The sequence below is a fragment of the Acanthaster planci genome, linkage group LG16 (genome assembly GCF_054643075.1).
Source record: "Acanthaster planci isolate LZ-2023a linkage group LG16, COTS_SCS, whole genome shotgun sequence".
Taxonomy (NCBI): Eukaryota; Metazoa; Echinodermata; class Asteroidea; order Valvatida; family Acanthasteridae; genus Acanthaster; species Acanthaster planci.
In genome coordinates this window covers 8293661-8311555 of record NC_141792.1, presented here as the reverse complement: position 1 = coordinate 8311555, position 17895 = coordinate 8293661, and the positions used below count along the sequence as shown (strand labels likewise).

At 43.3% G+C, this 17895-nt stretch overlaps 1 protein-coding gene across 3 annotated transcripts in view; it reads right to left on the bottom strand.

Moving 5' to 3' along the window:
- Positions 1-3095: 3095 nt before the first annotated feature.
- The window catches only part of LOC110986552 (neuronal acetylcholine receptor subunit alpha-10-like), a 72985-nt gene continuing 58185 nt past the window's right edge, over positions 3096-17895 (bottom strand). For all 3 annotated transcript variants that reach the window (XM_022248498.2, XM_022248497.2, XM_087147430.1), the window contains 4 exons: positions 10979-11023; positions 10679-10788; positions 8072-8619; positions 3096-7723 (listed from right to left, as the gene is read on the bottom strand). In XM_022248498.2, the coding sequence (XP_022104190.1) occupies positions 7086-7723; positions 8072-8619; positions 10679-10788; positions 10979-11023 (1341 nt within the window). In that variant the 3' untranslated portion in view covers positions 3096-7085. The remainder of the gene's footprint in view (positions 7724-8071; positions 8620-10678; positions 10789-10978; positions 11024-17895) is intronic.

Genomic DNA, 17895 nt, shown 5'->3' with positions numbered 1-17895 from the left:
CAATGAGGGCCCAATATTATCGATGAAGGGGTGCTTCTGCTCAAAGTGCAATTTGGCAAATAATTAAGTAAAATTATTATGTATAATTATGTATAATTAGTGCTGCCATGGCAGTGAAAATGGCCACGATCTGTACAATTTGTAGCAATGATATTAATTGCTGAGAGTGATCAGGACTATATATGTGTGCTTCACTGCCAGTGTCTAGACAACCACACGATTTGATGAGGATAACCGTCGAAAAAAACAGCATTGAAACCTACCTTTTCCGGCGTTCATTGAAAACTTCTTCTATGATTTCAACCTCACTATTTGAAGTAAAAGGAGGACACGACTTTTGATTCCAAGAATTATTGACTGTTTTCAGTTGTAAACAATCCAACGGGTATCCTGATGCAAAATTTAACCTAAGCCCACAAACTTGTAACTTCATGCTTTCCAAGCAGAATATTTTCAGAATCAAGTGTGCGAGATCAACCAAAAATAATTAAGTTGCAACGTTAATTTACATTCTACACAAATAAATGAAATTAAGTTCTTTAAATTGGTTGAAATACTTTACCAGTAAAAACACAATTTACCGTATGTGCAACATGACCATTGTTCTGGACGTGTTTTTCACTCATGAATTGCAAAATATGACTTAATTCTGTTAATTTATGCCAGCGTTTTTTTACCGGTAGCGATTAATAGTGCAGACTCTGTGTGCCCATTCATAAATTACTAAGACAGTTTGACAAGTCGGAGTGTTGGAGTGACGTCACTGGTCATTACCAGGCTTGGACTTAGATGGTAAGCATCCTACTTTACAAGACCCCTCTCGAATTGCCTCCTATTCCAGTTGGCAGGCTGCGTTTGCAGAAAATGTCACTCTAGTGTCAGATGTAGTCTACATTTGCCTATTGTAAATTAAAGAAAGCCGCAATTTTCATAATTCTGTGCTAGGAAACGGAGCGAGGCTTGTTGGTAAATGTTACTTTTGTTTCTGTACTGACCTTCGACCACTGTACATGACTGTACTGTTCAGTTTCACCGGTCTCTTGCTGTGCGGGTGGAAAACTATGGAGCCGGCCCTCTTCCTTAAACTTTGCATTAAGGGGCACATTAAATTTTAGCAGCCGTCACGTAGCGATCCTGAGTGAGGGTGGCATTGCTCATGACTGTATGTCAAGGTCAAGGCCGTGTGAGCTGGGCCCAATTTCACGGTGCTTACCGTAGCAGAAAAAATTCTGCGTTTACGCCGAACGTAATTCACGGGTTAGCGAGGAATTTTGGATTGTGCGCATGCGTACATCCCGTAACTAAGGATTCTGCGCTTATAAAAGGGTTAGCACAAAATTTTTCTGCTTGCACGGTTAGCGTAGAATGGGGATCGTAAGCACTGAATTCTGCGGTAAGCAGCACCATGAAATTGGGCCCTGCAAATCACAAATTTTGCTCTCCATCCAGACAATGCTCTTTATTGCACAGACGCCATAAAATATTCTGGACTCACAATGTTCTTGCAAAGACTGAAGACACAGGCGGCCATCTTACCATACCGAATACAACTTTAGGTGATCGTTGCCATTGTAAATTGTTGCCACGAGCAAAAGTTGGTTAACAATCCGCCATGAGTTGAAGTACAACCTCACAGGCGAAAGAAGGGCAGACTGGTACGATGCTTTCTAACCAGGTTCTTCAGTTGCACGCGTTTGGCATACACATACGCGAAGACCATACATTCGAGCCTTGATCTCCATTGGAGATCAATGCATTCGAGTATATGCATTCGTTCCGTGTAGGGCCTACTCAGCGTGCCCCCCCCTGTCAAACGCACCCGTTTCATATGTATACTTGTGGGGTATTTCCTTTGCTCTCGTGTACAAAACTCCCACACAACACGGAAAAAAAATTCAAATCACAGCCATTTCAACCAAGTTCAGTTTCCTGGGTTGAAATTTCAGCCGTATTTCCCTTAAAAAAACACTTGAATTTGCGACAGACGAATTGCACTGGGAAATTTCTCCTTTTTGCGTAAATTTGGAAAATCTATTTCGTGAAATTCTTATGGGGTACCACTTTAGTACCCCTCAAGGATCAAAACTGGCCTTGTGGGGTACCTCCCATTGTTCCGGTACCCCACAAGGCACCATGCCACAAGCGCAAACTTCAACGCTCCTATGTGCAATGGGTTCGTACCACAGATATATAAACACATAGACCGCCAGTCCGCGTAGGCCTATTATTTTGCCGTTACTGGGGAGGGTTAAAAAGCGTGGGCAAACAACTGGCGAAAAGGTGGATGGCATCGCGTTCAGTGCGAATTGCGCTTGACGCACATAGATTGTATATGGGTAATTCCAGAAAGGGTCCATTTTTTTCATGTCCCTGTCACATGTCACATATGATTTTGTACGTTCAGTACACATTTTCTAATTTCCAAGAATGATAAATTAATGCAAATTACCTGCCAAACAAATATTTAAAGTGTGAAATCAATGCCAATTATATTCCCATGTCAAATAAGAAAGGTCAGTTGTAACAGGGATACAAAAATGTCACACTTTTGGACCACTAATTTCTGGAACTACCCTAGTTTACATCTGCTTTAAAAGTACGTTTCTTTATAGGCTCTTTGGTACTGCTGTCTCTTCTTTTTGACGTGTTGCAACCGCATTGTTTCTAATCAGCAAAGGCCAGAAAAGTAAACAGTGGATTTTTTTTCCAAAATCAATAAATGGATTCATAGAATTTTATGGCTGGAATTCTTCAACTGTGTGTAATTTCCCCACACCAAGGGGTGAATTTTTGGATTTAGTCGGGTGCCGTCTCAGCTACGGTACCCTGCCGTTGTTTTGAATAGGAGCCGCACGTCTATGGGTTTAAATGTCTGTGGTTCGTACCAAATGACTGTCAATTTGATTTTCAAACGCACCCTCTTTGTCTCAGCATTCGGTACGGTACGATGGCCGCTTCAATGGCTGGCTGATCAAGGGCATTGCGAGTGCATGCTCTAAATGACGTGTATGCTTTATTATTGCAGAGCATCACTTATTTCAACAATCCCACAGCAATGTATGACATTCAAGAACGAGCGTGCAAAATAGGCAAAATTCAAACAGAGCATTAGTTTATTATTTTAATTCCATTATTTTCTCAATCACTCACAATATTTTTGATAAAAATTAATACCAGGAGCCCAACACGGAGGTAGGTTAAAATACTACATAGTAAAAAACGTTTTTTTTAATTAATATTTTTCAAATATTCTCAGTTGAGAGTTGCAGTGGAATAAAGCATAAAGCTTGTATATTCCACTTATTAAGATGTATTGATGCATTCAACATATGAATTTATTGATTAGAGTTACTCAAATACAGCAAACGCGTAACGTCATTTACAAATAATCAGAACAAAAGCAGAGAGACAGGCTGAATACGTGGAAGTTAAAAAAATGCATCACGTGGTAAACAATTACGCTTGTCATTTTCATATTTTCGTCTATAGTCGTTGCATTTATTGAGAACAAAGTTGAGAGGATCCCGAATAATTATTATGGTTAATCAATGAACCAGTTTGGTACGGTAACCCAACAACGCATGACCAAAGCAAAGCGCGCCCGAGGCCAAATCAGAAGGGCCCTAGGCGGGCTCGCGTGCGTGCACAGCTCCCGAATGACCTTGCCTTTCTTGAAAGACCAAACTGGTTCATTTACGAGGTTTTTCTATTTTGCTTCAACATGCCACCAATGTCGTTTGCTATTAGAAAAATGTTCGGAGATTACGATTTTCCGGTGTAGCCAGAAACTGTAGGTCTATACTGACATGTGGCAAGGTCATGAAGTTGATATGCACGATCTCATGTACCATCTCATAATTTCACATTGCGGAAGATAAAACATGACTGAACAAGGTTATTACTATACTCAAGGAGTTCCCAATTCTGTTTAGAAAGGTACTTGCTGTCAAAGTGAGGGCAAGGCCGCGTACTTCCAAATATCCTCCCCCGAACATCAAAAACCATATTTCATTTTAACTCATGTTCTCCCTCTTCGATCTGTCACTGCCCGTCCGCCATCTTGTCGAGCGTCGAGTCTGATGGAGAAAAGCCCGGCTCGGGATTTCCTAGTCGTTTATTGCTCAGTGAATAAGGTATAAAGCTTGCATGACGCGTAAAAAGGAGTGGTTCAAAAATGACCCCTTTTATAAATTAGATACCACGAAAAATACGCGTATATACCAAGATTAGTAAATGTTATGCTACGCTTCGCGATGCTATGCAAGAAAAAAGAGTCAGTAATATTTTGGCCTCCGTAAACGGACTCCGTGAATTTGTGTCAATTTCTAAAATAAAATGTACTTCGATATAATGTACCATTATACTGAACACTCTTAAAAGCGCACTGACAAATATTATCCGTTCATGTGCACAATAATGTCCACTTGCAGTCCCGTGATGCGTTGGCGGCACAAATTCCTTGCAATAATACTAATGCTAAAAGGGTCGAAGGAAGAATAGTCGATTGTATATCCCGTCCCCCCGCGTTTTGTCAAGGCTCCTCCCCACGACACGAGCACTACATCTGCAACACGTTAGTTTCCTAGCACCATGACACTGCCTTAATTGTACTTTCGCATGATGTAGGAACAATGACCGTGGATTACATTTGGCGATAGACATCCATGTACTATAATACACTCGCGTTGCAATGGGGAACCCACAGCTGTGTTGCTTGTTAAACCATAAACATACTGCAAAGAATACTCAAGGAGTGTATTAAAGGACCCATTCTGAAGCCTGGTATCCTGTGCTCTCAACCAGGACAGGTTTTGTAATTTCTAAACAAAACCATACATCCTGTGATAACATTCACCTTGACTATTCATCGCACGCTGTCAACGGGCGCCCCTCCCTCTTGACACCTTCCTTTGTCTGCGGTCACCAACTCGCTTCGCCAAGGCGTGCCATGCCAAGGTGGCGAAAAAGCTTTTCTCCCAAAACATTAAAATTGACTTTACACCCAAGGTTATTTGATATACATGGCATACATAGGTGCAGAACGTGCCTAAGTTATATTATCTGCACCCGTACGTCGGGGGGGGGGCAGGTAGTACTTTCGGAATACACCGTCCACTGCAAGGTACTCTATTGTATGTACTGTATTTTTAAGAAACAGTTATTTTCTCCTGTCTCCCTCTTCATTTAAACGTCACAAGTACAGATTTAAATAGGTTAAAGGAAAACACCAACTTTTCATGTCAGTGATATCGTTTCATGTTTTGAAAAACCGATAATAAGCGACAAATTGCCAATGAGGGCGCTACAGAACGAACGCCTCAGCGGAGCGGTGTGTAGGAGAAAAGTGCGACACGAGGTAATGCATGACGTGTTTTGCATTCATATACATGTAGGCTGGGGGCGTACATGGAGGTTCAATGCAGGAGTGAATGGCAAAATATAGGACCTGTTTGTTTCAGGAGCATCAATCCGTCGTTGGTTAACTGACACCACCACCCATCTCACGGATGGAGCGAACCAGCGTTGGGATCACTGATTGAGATCCAGATCCACCTGCTATAAATATGCTCACTGATCAAAGTTGAGCAGTTGTATTGTTTCCTGTGCAAAGTAAACATCAAAATGTGCTCCCATGGTGTAGTTTTGTGTTGAAATTTGGAGTAACAAATGACATGGCCTCTCTGTGTACGGTTTTGCACCTCTAGGTGCGACGGGAGATTGTTTTACAGATCCAAGCTTCGAAAAGGTGTGCTTTGGGGGTACATGTTTTCTATAAGGATCAATCACACACAGTGCTCGAGGATAATTTCTTCTGTGCGGAGAAAGGTAAAACCATATGACTCAAGGGACGGCGTTACCTGTGATTGTTGATTTTGAATTTAAATTGCCCCATGAAGAGGCGCTAGAGAAGCGCTCTCAGTAAAGCTTTCATGATTTGCGACCAGTGAGCAGTCGCCTTGCCATGAGCCAAGTTTGCATGTGTCGACACTACACATGTGGGAAACCGGTTGGTTGAAGGGGCATGCAACTTCAGTTTCAAAGTTCACCGGAATTTCTTGTTTATCCCGGCTACAGTGAGACCGCTCATTGAGTGCACACGCCTTATAAAGGCCGTGGCCATCTCACAAACTCAGGCTTCGGCATCTAAACGTCCAAAGGTCATGGGTGCCATCACGTCAGTCGGTTCATCAGGCAGGCAGTTGCCAGAGTCGACTGATTTTTTTCTGCCATTGTCCTCTGCCGTCCGCTGTCAGTCACATGTAAGTCCAGTGTCAGTGTCTTCAGTCCCAAACCGTCGGGTCAGACGGTCAAAGCTCGGTGGCGGTTCCGCGTCCGGCTTTGTGATTGTAAACTCCCGGCAATACCAGGATATGACCCTATCTGCGGAGTCAATTAGCTACACGTGTATGTCAGTACTCGTTACAGCATGTAACAATCCAGACCAGAAGTTTTCAATCTGACTGATAGGATTTTCCAGCCTGACTGGAGATGCAGGGTCATAAAAAGCGACCAAAGTTCAGGTTCGTGAAACGGCTCACAATACGTTACAACATGCAAAAAGACCACGCATTATCTCAAAGTATACGCCAAGATCAAATTTTGGGGCAATCAAGTATATTTTGTATTATTAGGAATATAAGGTTGCTTCCACAAAACTATACTTCAGTGAGAATAACAAAGCCTCTTCATCGGCAAAACAAGCACGGACCCAAACGCAATAATGCATAAACGGACAATGTCGCTCTCAAAGGGATGACGCATGATTATAGGCAGCTACGACAAATTGAGAATAACGACCTGCACTTCAAACAAAGTAGGCCTGCTGTTGACCACTAAGGATAAACAGCAGCCAAGACGAGAAATGTATTGTGCGGAGGCTTCTCTGAAGCTGAGATTCATGCATGTTGCAAGGCTTAATTACATCAGTTTTGTTAGTAGACAGGTCACAATAATAACTTTTACATCATAGACCTAGGAACGTTCCCAGCTCTATGGTTGCATTAAATACACCATTTATAGTGTCGACGTCAATTTGTTGGGATCAAGTATTCTTGAGTACACCTTGCATGCGTTGTTCACTAGGTTCACGAGTCTGTATCCAGAGAGGGCGGTACTTTATCTGGAGATCGCTGAAGGAGGAGAACTAACGCGGTGGTGCAGGTGCACATGACGAAGATAATCAGAAGCACTCGGTCCATGACCAGCGCCACCCGGGCCCAGTCCGCTTTGAGCTGTTGTTGCTTCTCTTTCCTCTTCTGCAAGTTCTTCATGTGTTTGAGGATGCCCTCTACGCTCCTCTCCAGTTTGGCCAGTCGCCGCTCGCTACTGTCGCCGTGGTGGTCCACAGTCTCGTCCATCAGGATCTCGTGCTCCGGGTAGGACGTGTGCAGGTTGGCGCTGAACCGCACGCTGCGGCCGCCGTTGCTGCTGCCGCCGCCGCCGCTGCCGGGAGGCTGGAAGCTGATGGGCGCCGTGCCTTGGGAGGTGTTCACCACTTTGTACTTGAGCTCGTGGGCCTCGTGATGGCTGTGGTCCCGGCGCTTCTTCCTGTTCGGGCAGGGCCCTACCAAGCAAATGCCTGCCAGGAACTCGAAGGCGTTGGTCCGTAGGATGCGCGGAACTTCCTTACCGTTCAAACCTCCCCGCTCGTTCACGTTCAAGACGAACACATTCATAGCAGTAGAAATGGAAATCAAAAACATCGTGGCGGCGTAGTACTGACCTGAAATGAACCACAAATTAAGGAATTGGTAATACAGCTTCAAATTCGCCGCAAAACCTCCTCCGTACATAGATAAGAAAGATGGCTAGATAAAGGTACCAAACCCTTAATGCCAATTCATACCGCGTATATAAATCTCGCAAGGTCTTAAGAACTTGGCAGCAAGCGTTGAATGACAGAGTTGTCGAAAGCCTGTAGATCAATATCGAAAAGCCTGGCTTGCCAAGCGCCTGAGAATTCCTACCAACAATGCAAATGGGGCATGATCACCGGGAAAAGAGTTTTAAGTACGTGTACCTATGTTAGATACCCGAACGTTGTGATTAAGAAACAAGGTTGGACACTAACCAATGAGCGGGACCTCTTCTGACGTCCGTGGCATCATCTCGGCAACCAGCAGCAAGAACACCGTCAGAGACAGGATGAGGGTGATGCTGAGAGACACCTTGACCACCCCGACGTCATAGGGCATGAAGAACCCCAGCATGGCCAGCGAGGACAGCAGGATGCAGGGCATGATCAGGTTGTAGATGTAGTATAAGGGCTTGCGCTGCAGCCCGAAATAGAAGGTGACGTCCAGGTACTCCTCTGGGCAGCAGATGTACTTGATGGCGTGCCGGCGCACCACGGCGTAGGTCAAGTTCCACTGTTCGTTGGGCACGTAGCTGCTCAGGTCTGCGTCGTCAAACACCTTGGTCAGGTCCATCTGGAAGCTGTTGTAGGTCCAGGAGCCGAACTTCATGCTGCACTCCTGGTAGTCGAAGGGGAAGAACTTCACGTCGATTTTGCAGGTGCTCTTGAGCAGGCAGGGCTTGGACCAGAGGTCCACTGTGCCGTTATTGTTGACCAGCGCATTGGAGGTGCGGCTGGTCGACACGTAGTCGTTTGAGTCGGCACTACGAAGGAAATGCAAAAAAACAAAAAACAAAACAAAAAACATGGTAAAATGCCTTATGCAAAGAACTTGGAATAAATGTTGGCTATTGTTATAGTGAGGATTTTAATTCCAGAGTTTCTGGGTCAGGCCAGCCGGTGGGGATTATTAGCTTGACCCTCTGGAGTCTGAACTTCAATCCTCCTGGGCTGCCATTCTAATCTTTCTAGGCCAAGCCCTGGAAAATGTTTCTTTTATAAGACTCTTTGTATAATGAGTGAACAGGGAATGTGCTAGGACACTATAAATTGGGTATATACTCCCATGCCGGGTTCTCTGTTGACCATACCACCTCGGGCAGGTGAGGCTCTGACGGCACCAATGAGCCAGCTACTATCGGCGTCCAAGTCAAGCTACCTTAATGAACCCGCTGGGCGTGGCCGTCCTTCCTAAGCTTCGAATCATCGTGCTGACACTCAAGGCTACTGCTCCATTACCCTGAACTGTACCTACACAGGTATGGCATCTACCCGCCGTGGATATTTTACTGTTGAGCCAAGTAGCACTGCGCGTCGCCCTCAGGACCAGTGGTCAGTCAAGTCCCCCTCGTTGGACGTGCATCACACCTCGCCCACTGGTCAACAGAGCGACCCGGTCTTCTGTGTTTTCCTATGTTCACCGGGCAATTTCTTTGTATGTATATCGGCCGATACTTCATTCATTATAATTGTATAAATTTGTAAAATATTTATTTACTTATTCATCTCCCCATGTTGATTGACGTTGATTTATTATTAAAATTAATGCACTTTCAGTTCTTCTAAGGCAAGTCACGCTGCACTGCCTTGGTAATTGCTGGTTTTTGAAAATGTCCTGTATTTGTAGTTTTTTCCTCTTAAATTATTTTGCTACCGTGTGCGACAGATTGGGCTTTTTTAGTTGATCTTTCCACACGTAACACTATGTACAAGTCATACCCATAGGTCTGTATAAGCTGATGTCAACACTCGATTTGAAAGTCTCCAATGTCAGTTATATACTTTATTTCATACAGTTTTATAAAAAAAGTCTCAACAAACATCTTTTAACTCATACGTGACACTAGTTCATTGAAGAAAGTCAACCCTTTGGACAGAACATTGTACAACGCAAAAAAAGACATACGCTAGATGCATTTTGAAGTCTGGATGTAAGTTATAATTTTGACAAAAATCCAGGCGAGTAAAAAGGATTTTCTTTGCTCGTTTTCAAACCAGAATTTTTTTCACGTTCAAGCCATTGTCAGACTCCCAGTTTTAAGTCGCTTTCAAAACTTCCGTCCCGTTGAAATACGTAACCCCTGCCCCCATTTAGGTTGTACACCTTATTTATATCCGTGGAGCAAAATTTAACAAAACTTGATTATTGTAAAACAGGAAACCGTGTTACCCTGTAGACTGCCTACTCCTTCACTCTATCCGTTAAGGCCGGTTCACAATTGGGGCTAAAGCAAACACAAATACGAATTTGTAACGTCGGATCAAAATATTCACGCTGCGAATTCGCAAAAGTCGAACACGTTATAACTCGAGCGAACTTTTGTTGCGCCTGTAGTATAAACGGGGCTCTTAGCAAAACTGAACGAGAATATTGTTACACGTGTGAAAACCAGTTATCGACGTATTATCACAGTCCCATAGATAGCCAACGTGGCCCACAATGGTAAACCGACACGAGAAGAGAATTTTAAAACAAAACTGTCGGAACGCTGATAGACACAAAAAGGCCTATCAGAGCGGCAAAATAATTTCATAAGTGGAAAATTGGGACAGCAAAAATTGACAAAGCGAGATGGTGAAAAACTATAAACGCACTGAAAATCAAGTTGTCAAGTATTATTCAAATGAGTATTATGTTGTATCTTCATAGACTCATTTTAATTGAACTTACAGGAGACGAGGTTTCAGTTTTACAGCGGACAAACAACCTTGGCTATTCGCCAGAATGATCCTAGCCCTGCTTAACAAAACAGTTTGTCAATTCAAGAGAATACAAGATGTAACGGGATATGTCAGCAGTGCAGTACCTGCAGCATTACTTACTTATCGTAGAGTGTTATGTCTGGTACCCAGAGCTCCGTAGCGGGGATTCTTAGGATGGTGATGCCGCCATAGTCGTCAGAATCCCACCTCATTTTCTCGTCTTCCCAGTGCTGAATTCAGCAAGAGTAAAACAGTGTGGAACAGTTCATTAAAAATAGCAGACTTAGTATAACGTCAAGGGGAATTACAGGTGCCAAGGAAATGCTACATTTCGGTGGAGCCTAAAATCATAAACACATTATGTTTGAGGGAAACAGATGGGACTATATTTGGCAAAATTTGGAACTGATCTAAGCGTACCTGCTCAATCCACACGTTGGTGGTTAAGATCTGATTCCGTTCGTCCTGAGGAAAACAAATGAACAAACAGAATGAGTTAGGATTCGACTTGCAACAAAAATGAGTTGTTTTATCAGAACCAAGATTACAGAAAGACACTGCCTGATTTAAGTTTGGTACTGAAATTGCGACGTGGGAAAGCAGTTACGAGTGTAAGTTTACAACGGTCGCCTCACTGTCCACGCGTTACCACTATACCCACGGCTATTACCAAACAAGGCTCTAATGATAAAAATAAACACGCTTTGAAGCCAGCCGGTACGATATTATAAATGGAACAGGAATCGGAACTACACCGGCGCCATCAGATTGACCAGCATTATGAAGTACTGTGGGCGTAACAGAAGGGATAAACGAGGCTCATCGAGCTGACTTGAGTGAAATTGTGGGTAGAGTAAAGGGTCTGAGTGGTAGACGTCGGGAGGTTCTAGATGACAGTCTGTCATTCTTTTTCTCATTTGATTTCTGGTTGAGAAGACAATTGTTGAAAAGTTGTTTAATTTCCGTCTGAAATTTATAGCTTTACTTCTCCTTCCGTTTAAAGGAAGACACGCTCACTGTGAACGGTGTTGTCGGCGTTTGGAAGCCTCTTAGCAAGGTACACTTATAGGCCTACAGTAACATATTAATGTTACAATTCGTACAGTGGCATATTTCAGTGTAACAGTCATAAACGGCGGCGTGGTTATGTATACTCAATACATATATAACATGACACTTTCGATCCGTAGTCACTTTTCAAATTCACGATTGCTCATTTGTGTTTCACATAATTCTTAAACCCTCAGTTTGCTGGAAAGAAGTAGTTCCGGTTTTTCATTACTTTCAATATTGTAAGTTTCCTGGCGAAAGGCTTTAAAATTTCACCTCGTTACCGTTCAATGAACCGATACGGGGGGACCCTTCTCTATAAAAGACAAACCATTTACGTCAAAATCGATGAAATATTAAGTATGATTAGGGAAGTTCGGTGACACTCACTTTAGGCTTTAGAAATATAAGAAACACCCCATCCTGAATCGATTTTGTGAAAAAGAAAATCTCTCCGTTAACCCCGTGCCATTTCACAATCAACCGTGAAATGCGATTAAGACGCGGCCGGCGGCGATACATGCACCAATTTCAGACGGCCGGCGGCCACAAACTGCTCAGCGTTTGTTGAAGGAGGGTTAGAGTTCTCATTGGATTAATACTTCCATGGACCTCTTCAATAAGTGGATACGTGCAGATACATCTGCAGGTTCCCCAAAATGATGAAATTCCCGTGTGGGCTTCTACTGTGCAGATTACCTAAATCTCGAGAGCCAAAAGTAAATAGCAGCGCTCCGCTCTCAGCGCAAAAGAATGAAAGCCACCATGAAGTGTCTTGCGGAAAAGACTTTTTTTTCAATGAGAAGCACTGTAAACTTTTAATCCATCATTTTATCGCTGGGAAAGTTGACCTCACCGAGTTTAAACAGTGAACCCAAATATCATTTTTATCACGAAATAATGCGACACGTTAGCGAAGTAACACGTTTGCGAAATACCGCAGTACCTTGGCAAAGTGGCCCAATTGTTTTGCTGAATAATATCAAAGTTTGCCAAATATATCATTATTAGTATATTGAAACAACTCTGTCTGCGTGACGCTGTGAAGTATCACACTCGTCTTGCCTGACTAAAGGGTCTCCTATTTTTCGTGGTATAGTTCACAAATCATCCTTCTTGCGGAACACACGAAATCTTAAGTGCTGCAGTAGGGTTCGTAATAAAAGGTTTTCAAACTCTTAAAAAGAGGAAGACGAAAACACACATTACGCCTTCTTCCCCGACCCACATTTTCTGTCTTGAGTTGAAAGCGGGGGCGCTGTCTTCGTAAGTGAAAACCACTGCATATTCTGCAAGGATTAGTGAGCTCATTTCACAGTGCGTATCGCGTGATTTCGCAATATTACTCGATTAGGCTATTCGCATTTAAGAGATTTTGTTTTACATCCGATAAATGCGGGGTTATACGTCGCAGAAACCTGTACCCACGGGCCCCTTCGGAAAGAAAATGTGTTCTCAGAGAATTCCCAGGTTGGACTGTATTCAACGTGGTCGAAATACTTGTCGCTTGAGGTTGGACCCAAGGCTGAAAAGTTTGAGTTGCACCATTTTTGGAAAATAGCGAGAGGAAAACTCGATTATCTTCAGAACTGAGAGACAGGACTAAGGGAGAGACCTATAAACTGATTAGGTTTGGTCCCATTAGGCAAGCAGGTGAACAACGCGCAAGACAGGTGTGTGACACAACAGAAGAAGGAGAAAAAAAGTCTTCAAGCCTGCTGAAAATCTGAAACATGATTGCCTGCACTCCTCACAAATTAAGTTCGAGAACTTACAGTGCTGTACCATCCTTGCACTATCTAAGCAAGAATCCAGAATCTTAAAAGTCTGTACCGTACGCTAAATGAAAAGGTCTATCGCATGGTTTGTAACAGGCGCACTATGCATGCTTTCAGCCCGAGTTATCTTTCAAAGAACTGGTAGAGGCATCCGCCCCACCCCTAGACATTTTCTCTGATACTGTTGCAATGCTTTTTCCCCACAACGAACCTCCAGGAGTTTGTTCCAGAATGCGTTGCAGTCATTTTGACAATGAGTTTGCAAAAACAAGTCCGCCGTTCCAGCGAATTACTTATTCTTTTTTTTCAGGGACACGTGATCCAAACACGTCCACCTTTCCCACTGACGATCTCAATAACAGACGCTGGCTGACACTGGTGAATTCATGAAGTCTCACATGGCCGGAACAACGACATGACCCTGCGTCAGATTGAACATCACTTTATTTAGATTTTATACATGCATGCCAGTATAGTATAAAAGTATAAAAATGATTGGTATGGGATAGATGTATTCTAAAGGGGTGACAGCCGCCCTCTCCCAGCTGCGAGATGGTTAAAAAAAACAGGTATTCGAGGTGAAATGGAAAGAAACTGTCATGAGCTACTGCATAATTATATCGATTCTGAGGAAAACGAGACGAATTTCCTCTGTCTCTTTTTTTTTCAGCTTCAAACACCGTCAGGTACACAATGTATACGCTTGCGAGGTTCCAGTCTATCGTGCGAGATTCTTAATGTGTAATTTATGCATGATTTATCTGGTTACTCATCCGATTAATTTGCGTTAATTGTAACTTGGTGCACCGCGCTCACCGAGGAAGATTGTATTTCTTGCTGTGCTCGCCTTTGGTACCTTCGTACATACACGGACGCATCTGAAAGAGTTCTGTTTACTGACGAAAAAGAGGCGATAAAATCAGGTCACGATCACCAATGGTGCTCCTCGGGAGAGGGGGTACGGGGTCACACTGCTCAGACATCGGGAAGGCAAAAGGTGCTTCTCCGCGGTTCAGCGTACGCAAAGATAGACGGGCCAAGTAGGGGTAAGAAAGAGTTTAATTAATATGCATTCGCCTCACGATCAAAGGGAAGTTACACCCGAGTGGCGCTGTCGCAAACACCCATCTTGCTAACACAGTAAGTGGAAGGGCTTGTTGCTCCATATACCCAAGAATCACGACTGAAGTCGAAATCAGAGATCTGGCAGCTAGATGTCGGATAGTTCCTCTTATACACCGTACTCTGGTTTCTAAGCCGGAAGGGTTAGTTTTGTTCCGAACTCTCACCCTTTTTGAGATAAACCCACCGAGCGTAAATTATGGATAAAACATGGTAAGAGCAAGTTCTATTGGATGTGGGTCAAAGCTACTACTTAGAAGGTAGCCGCCTTATGGCGTTTCTTACTCATGTTGCATCCACTTAGCACGGCACGCAGCTATCCCAATTCTAATGAATGAAAAAAAAAGAGAAAATAAGAGACACTTGTTTCCAACTAAGACCCCATATAAGTCACATAAGTCAGATTCCTATGCGTTTGCAGGTGCGGTTTGTGGCAGTTTGCCCTCTGACTAATTTCATGTGTTATAAAAGTGGCTATGAAATAATGTACCCGACATCAAATATTCCGCGTAATCAACTTTGCTCTTTCCGGAAGTCTAAGGAAGAAGGAAATCGTCACCTATATTCAGCTTTGTGTGCACGCCACAGGCACTGATTACTGTGTTCCCTAAAGGCGAAGCGAGGGAGGGTGACATGTATACGTTTTCAATTCTGGTTGCCAACAAACGAAGTCACTCCTCGACCAGTTTCAATTTCCACTCTTCGTCTGAAATTCCAGATTTTGGTGCAATTTTAAGACCCCCACGGGCGATATCATGTGTTGGAGCCGGCTCAACACATATACGCGGTCGCCGGTCCTGCGCGCTGCGAATGAAAGTCCCTCTTGAATCCCTGCAAATGAGTTTATTAAATATCCACTATCTATTTCAGCAACGATGGAAGGGGGAAAATCCCTTTTAGTGAAACTGTGAGATTAAACACGGCTGAAATATAGCCACTGCCAGGCACAAACACAAGGAAGTGTGTACGACTTTGGCTCTTTGACATTTGGAAAGTAGCGACAGAAGAATTTTATATCGTACTGCACTTCCAAATTTAGATTTAATATCCAACAGTAAAGTCTGTCCTCATAAAATTTAAAACACCAACCGGAAAAGTAGATAAAAGTACCTGAAGACAAGGAATAGTAGCTGAATGTGAGATAAGGCTCCCCTGAGAACTTTTTTTTTCTAACGTTCAGCCGTTGGCTTCTGTCACGACAAGCTTTAGACACTATCGGTCCACGCTGTCGAATGTGGTCTGCACCACAGCCATTTAACCACCATTAAGCTTGCTCAGCTGGTGATCCTAGCTGTCTCGCGGTTACCGACGTGTAGCGCTAGCACACCCCTGTATGAGTGTTTTGACCTCGACTCAAAACTGGATTTTACCATGACAACTGGTCGTCATGGCAACCGCTTCATATGGATCTGAGCAAGGCGACCCGACACGACAACACCGGCACTTTAATTTGGGAAAGAAAATGAATAGAGACTTCCCACTGCACAAAGACTGCATCGCTTACACAAACCAAGCAGAAACATGCAGCAAAACTGGATTACTGGAGAAAAGGCGTAAATACAGGTCCACTCACCTCGTCAAAAGGTGAAGAATTTGGAAGAACTGGGGATGTTAATAAAAAAAGAACTTCACGAAAATCGTGTCGCAAGGACAAAGTAGGCTATAAACTATACGGGATGCATCTCGGCAAGGAATAGCAAGTGATATCCGCCCTCGTCGTCGAATTCGCACGGCCGCATCTGACTAAATTGTGCCACATTAATAGAGCAGACGTCATTTGTGGACAAATGCCACCGCCAACCGACTCGTTTAAACGTCTACACTTGTGGTCGTAAAGAGGTATCTCATGGCCAGATTTACGGATAAATTTTCTTGGAACGGCCAAGTGAGTGTCGCCACGTTTTGACACATATTGGCCCATTAAAACCGAAGGAACGACCAGATTGGTACATCAATCAATGAAGAAGCAATGGACTGCTCCATCAACACAAGTTAGCCACATGGTAAAACAAAGGGCTTTGCGTTCTGTTAGCTGTTCCGAAGTTAGTTTTGAAGGGTACCGTCTTCTGGGTTTCAAAAATTCAAAATAAAAACATTTGACGCAAGAGTCCTTTTTTGAAAGTAGAATCTTTCCAGTCGTTGTCGACGTTACACTTTGAAAAATAGCAAGTGGTTACCTCTTCGTGAAACCCACTGCTGATGCCTACGTTTACACTCAAGTTCAACAACTATAGACTACAGTCATCTCCGTCCGTCCCGAAACATTCGCATATTGTGCCTGCGAGATCGGCAGTACGTCAGCGCGAGGGTATAATAGCAGTTGAATATGCATATTTCGGTTCAGAGAATCAAATAGATCGGTCTCAAAATGTAACAGGACGGTCTGAGGGTACTTTTGCAAAGGTTATGACGCCACCAAGCGGCAACGCAGCGCTACCAAACTTTCTCATTTGTTCCGTGTAAACCGTAAACAACAATCTGCAAAGTGACCTTTTTAACACTGCAATACCAACTAGTGGCGGTGGCAGTCTATAGAGTACATGAATGCTGGTATACATGTATATTGAGCGTTGCACTAATTGTGCACGTCAGAGTCACCATCACGCAATTACCATTCTCACAATAAAAGAACTCATTTCATACTGATGTGAAAATAATTAGTTTATCTTGCAACGAGGCGGATGAAAATCATCGCTGTGACATTTAAATGTCAGATTGTCTGTGCAGGATGGTCACTGTGGCCCACGCCACTGCGGTTCACATCGTGATAATCAACCCACTAGTCAAATAAATGATTTTTTCGCCAATCTCTGCAGATCAAGCATGTATCGATCTCGTGAATAACAAGCGCGTCAAAGGTGGGTTTTTTGGTCAACTGGAGCTCCGTTCGTTGCCAGACAAGGACGCTCTCTCAGACCTTCGTAAATTATTAAGGTCAGGTGCAAAATGGAAAGAAAAAGTCAAGGCTTGAATAGAAAGCCTTTGAAGCACTCCAAAAAGGCGAGAGCAACATGAAATGATGCCCACATAGACAAGTAGAAGAAATTGGAGTAAGTGAACTTCTAAATATTGCTACGCCCGAATCAGTCGGCTCCGGCTTGAAATTACGCACGACGCTTTGGGAACTGGCTGCAGCCACTACTATAAACTCGTGCGTAATAGTAAGTCACAGCCAAGTAGTTCATGTATGAATTCGAGGATTTTAATGCAGAAACCAACTGCCGATCTGCCTGATCTGGTTTGCTTCAACTTCCAGGAAAAAATATCACAGTTGATACACTAAAACATACAAAAATATCACATGTACACGTAATACGAGTATTTCAATTGTTCCACTCTTTATTCATTCGTCCATGTTATATTTTGTAACAACATTTTATAAAAGTG